Below are 3,664 nucleotides of genomic sequence, written 5' to 3' on the forward strand. Positions count from 1 at the left end.
TGTAAACAGTCTAGCTGAATAATTAAGCTTGAAAAGCTTTTCTGATGCATGAGTAAAAAAAACAAACAATTTATAATTCTAATCATTTGAATATTTCTCTGGTGGCACACTAGTAAAGCGTAAGATTCTCATTCTCAAAGTAAAACTGATTTTACTGATTGCATTTAAGTGTTTCAGTGTAAATATACTTCGTTTTTTTTCTTATAGCATTGATTTTGCATAGATAATGCAACAAAACAAGAAGCAGTTTTATTCGCTTTAATTTAGTACAACTTCTTGTCATTTCGTACAACAGTTAAGCTATACGGCTCATTCTGAAGATAAATACGACCGATACGAAAAAATTGCCGCCGCCTTGAAGTTTTCTGTATAACAGGAACCCTATATGTTTTCACACGGAACCATTTTGTCGTAGAACCTATTTCCGTTGCGACTCTGAATTTTGTCTGACAGCCATATTGACTTAAAGTTTGATAAGACATGCTGCGAGTTGACTCTTAAACATTTGTGTATTATTTAAATGCGTTATGACGAATTGTTTGCTTTAAAAAAAAAAAAGCTTGTCAAAAAATGAGCGTTAAAATAGCGTTCTGTGTTTCTGCTCTGCTTTTAGTCGCAGTGACAGGTAAGAATTTATTTCTGCACAAGTGTTTAAGTTGTGTTAACATTTAACTAGTGAACATGATCCAGACAAGTTTCCCACTGACACACAGTAGCAGAGGAGGTGCTGAACATACCAGGAGGAAAGATGTTAATGGGCACCAATGCAGCTGATGGGAGAGATGGAGAGTCCCCCACTAAGGAGGTCGAAGTGGGTCCTTTTAAAATAGACAAATATCCTGTTACGAATGCAGATTTCAGGTAATATAACTTTGAAACTTGGCGTTAAGGTGGAGAGTAAGTTAAAAGTAATTTAATAAAGCCACTGACCTATCCTTCATTCGTCACAGAGATTTTGTGAGAGCGCAGAAATACAAAACTGAGGCTGAGACGTTTGGTTGGAGTTTTGTGTTTAAAGACTTTGTGGCTGAAGAGCTGAAGAGCAAAGTCACCCAGAGAATTGAGGTACCAGAATAATTTATGATACAGAGCAGAATGAAAGTATCTGAACAGCTCTACACATTCAGTTTGAAACAAAATACCGCAGCAAAGTGCCAAGTGTAAACTTTAATTTGAGTAGGTTTATATCAGGTATGTAGGATTATGTGTTTTTCTCCATTAAAAATTGAATAAAGATAAACTGATCATTTGTTGTAGTCTTAGGACAATAATTGAGAGCATTTGGCTGTTGCTAGCTATTACTGGTGAGGTTGCCTTATGAATAACTTCCACTCGCTGTTTCCCATCCAGTCTGCTCCATGGTGGTTGCCTATTGAACGGGTGTTTTGGAGACAGGTGAGGTCCAATATTTTGCCAGAGATTTCTGTTTTTGTCCTATCATTTTCTGTCATCTTTCACCATGCCTCCATTGCCCACCTTTCACTCCTCTGGTTCTCCACTGTTCAGCCTGCAGGACCTGATTCAGGCATTCGGGAGCGCCTGGACTTCCCGGTAGTTCAGGTGAGCTGGAATGATGCTCAGGCTTTTTGCCAGTGGAAGAACAAGAGACTGCCTACAGAGGAGGAGTGGGAGTGGGCTGCACGTGGGGGGCTGCAAGGTGCACAGTTTATTCAGTTAAAAACCTTAGAATATACAGTATGTGCCACAGTTAGAGGTTTTGTTTATATGCTCTGACTTAGTCTGTACTGTCTTTTGTGGTGATGCTACTGGTTAGTCCGCTCTATGAAGGGAGCACTTCATCAAGATCTTTTTTTCTTTGTTTGCACTCTGTGAAGAGTTGAATTTGCTCAGTTTTGTTAGTGTTTCAGATACAGTACACGTGAGACGTCAAAGAAGAAATAGAAAGCATGGAAACTAGTTTCCATGGCCACCTTGCTCAGTAATTGGTGTATATAATTTCACTGTTTGCTGGCCTCTTAACTTTTCTTGCCTTGTGTGTTTCAGGTCGGACTTATCCATGGGGAAACAAGTTCCAGGTCAATAGAACCAACCTGTGGCAGGTCAGCCTACTGTAGTAATGCATTAGCACTGTATAGTTTTCATAGGATGCTCCAACTAGGGATTTATGGGTTCATTTAATTACTCACACTCATGGTAGATTTTTAGGGATGTCTGCAGGTAATGATACTACTGTCTTAGGCTAAATATGCAAATTTGGGTGATAAACTGATTAAGCTTTGTAAGACCTACCTATTTAAAGGTTAAAGTATTGCTGTATTTAAATAGAGCATGACAGTAAAAAGTTTTTTTTATTTTGTTTTCCTGTATGTTGTAGGGATCCTTTCCAGACGAAGACACTGCAGAGGATGGATACCACGGTCTCTCTCCTGTCACAGCATTTCCTCCTCAGAACAGTTATGGTAAATGTCACTTAAGTCTTTAAAAAGATATAAGATTAGTGGTACAATGTAACAAAAATGTCTTGAGCTGAAAGCTATAGACAGAACAAATGTTTGCATTCAATTCATTCTCTCATATCTCTCTCTGGTCAATAAAGAAAAACCCATATGACTGTGTATTCTTGCTGTGTGCTTTTCGGGTTTATAAGAACAATGTTGATTCCTTCTGCAGGACTGTATGATATGATGGGAAACACATGGGAATGGACATCCACACCCTTTCACGGAGCACAGCCAATGTATGTGCTGCGTGGTGCCTCCTGGATCGACACAGTGGATGGTTCAGCCAATCATAAGGCTCGAGTCACGACAAGGTGAGTTATTTCAGACTCTGAACCCACACAGCAACTGTACACCAGTCCCGACTGACTGATAGCTATGATTTGTGTGTCTTGCAGGATGGGCAACACTCCTGACTCTGCCTCTGATAACCTGGGATTCAGGTGTGCTGCCAGTGGGCATGAACATGGGAAGAAAAAAGACAAAACAGAACTGTAGCAACAAACAGGGAGTCAAAAATATTAAGTGAAGAACATGTTCATTTGAGCCAACTGTAACTGAGGTGGAATTAATGTATCTAATGACAGTTTACATTGAAAAAAGCCAGGGACCAATGAAAGATTAATGAACACTATATTAACAAATGATGATGGTGACAGGAAGCTCTGAGTGTAAAAACAAACAGTTTCTCCTGTGGAGAACTTAGATTTTTAAATGAATTTGATGAGGATTAAATGAGCTTTCTAATACATAAAATTAAAAAAAAACTTTCCAAGAAAAGTTCTCAGTTCAAATGTCTCCATGACTTACTGAATGAAAAAAAGTAGGACACTCTGTCAGCACTGGTGGTTGCTGTGTTAACTCTTTTTATGTGGCCAGAGAGTAAAGTGGTCCACTGGTTTAGTCACAACCTTCTCTAATTCTGCCTTTGTCTTTCTGTTTACTTTCCCATCTCGAGGTCCAGTGGATCCTGTCCAGGATCCACTGGACCACAGGATCTCGTCTCTGCTTTTTGCAGACGACGTTGTCCTGTTGGCCCCATCAAACCAGGACCTCCAGCGTGCACTGGGGCGGTTTGCAGCCGAGTGTGAAGCGGCTGGGGTGAGAATCAGCACCTCCAAATCCGAGGCCATGGTTCTCAGTTGGAAAAGGGTGGCTTGTTCCCTTCAGGTTGGTGGAGAGTTCCTGCCTCAAGTGGAGGAGTT

At 40.3% G+C, this 3,664-nt stretch overlaps 1 protein-coding gene across 2 annotated transcripts; it reads left to right on the plus strand.

Annotated features, from left to right (window-relative positions):
• The first annotated feature begins 407 nt into the window (after positions 1-407).
• On the plus strand, positions 408-3,517 carry sumf2 (sulfatase modifying factor 2). Of its 2 annotated transcripts, none has more exons than XM_020618022.1 (9): positions 408-625; positions 717-861; positions 951-1,065; positions 1,351-1,395; positions 1,507-1,657; positions 2,005-2,060; positions 2,336-2,420; positions 2,632-2,773; positions 2,858-3,517. In XM_020618022.1, the coding sequence occupies exons 1-9, from the start codon at positions 571-573 to the stop codon at positions 2,955-2,957; spliced, it is 894 nt and encodes a 297-aa protein (XP_020473678.1). In that variant the 5' UTR covers positions 408-570; the 3' UTR covers positions 2,958-3,517. The 2 variants fall into 2 exon arrangements, with proteins under 2 accessions (XP_020473678.1, XP_020473677.1); XM_020618021.1 differs by having other exon boundaries at positions 409-625; positions 714-861.
• The last annotated feature ends 147 nt before the right edge of the window (positions 3,518-3,664 follow it).

Source organism: Monopterus albus, unplaced genomic scaffold, assembly GCF_001952655.1.
Source record: "Monopterus albus unplaced genomic scaffold, M_albus_1.0 scaffold199.1, whole genome shotgun sequence".
Lineage (NCBI taxonomy): Eukaryota > Metazoa > Chordata > Actinopteri > Synbranchiformes > Synbranchidae > Monopterus > Monopterus albus.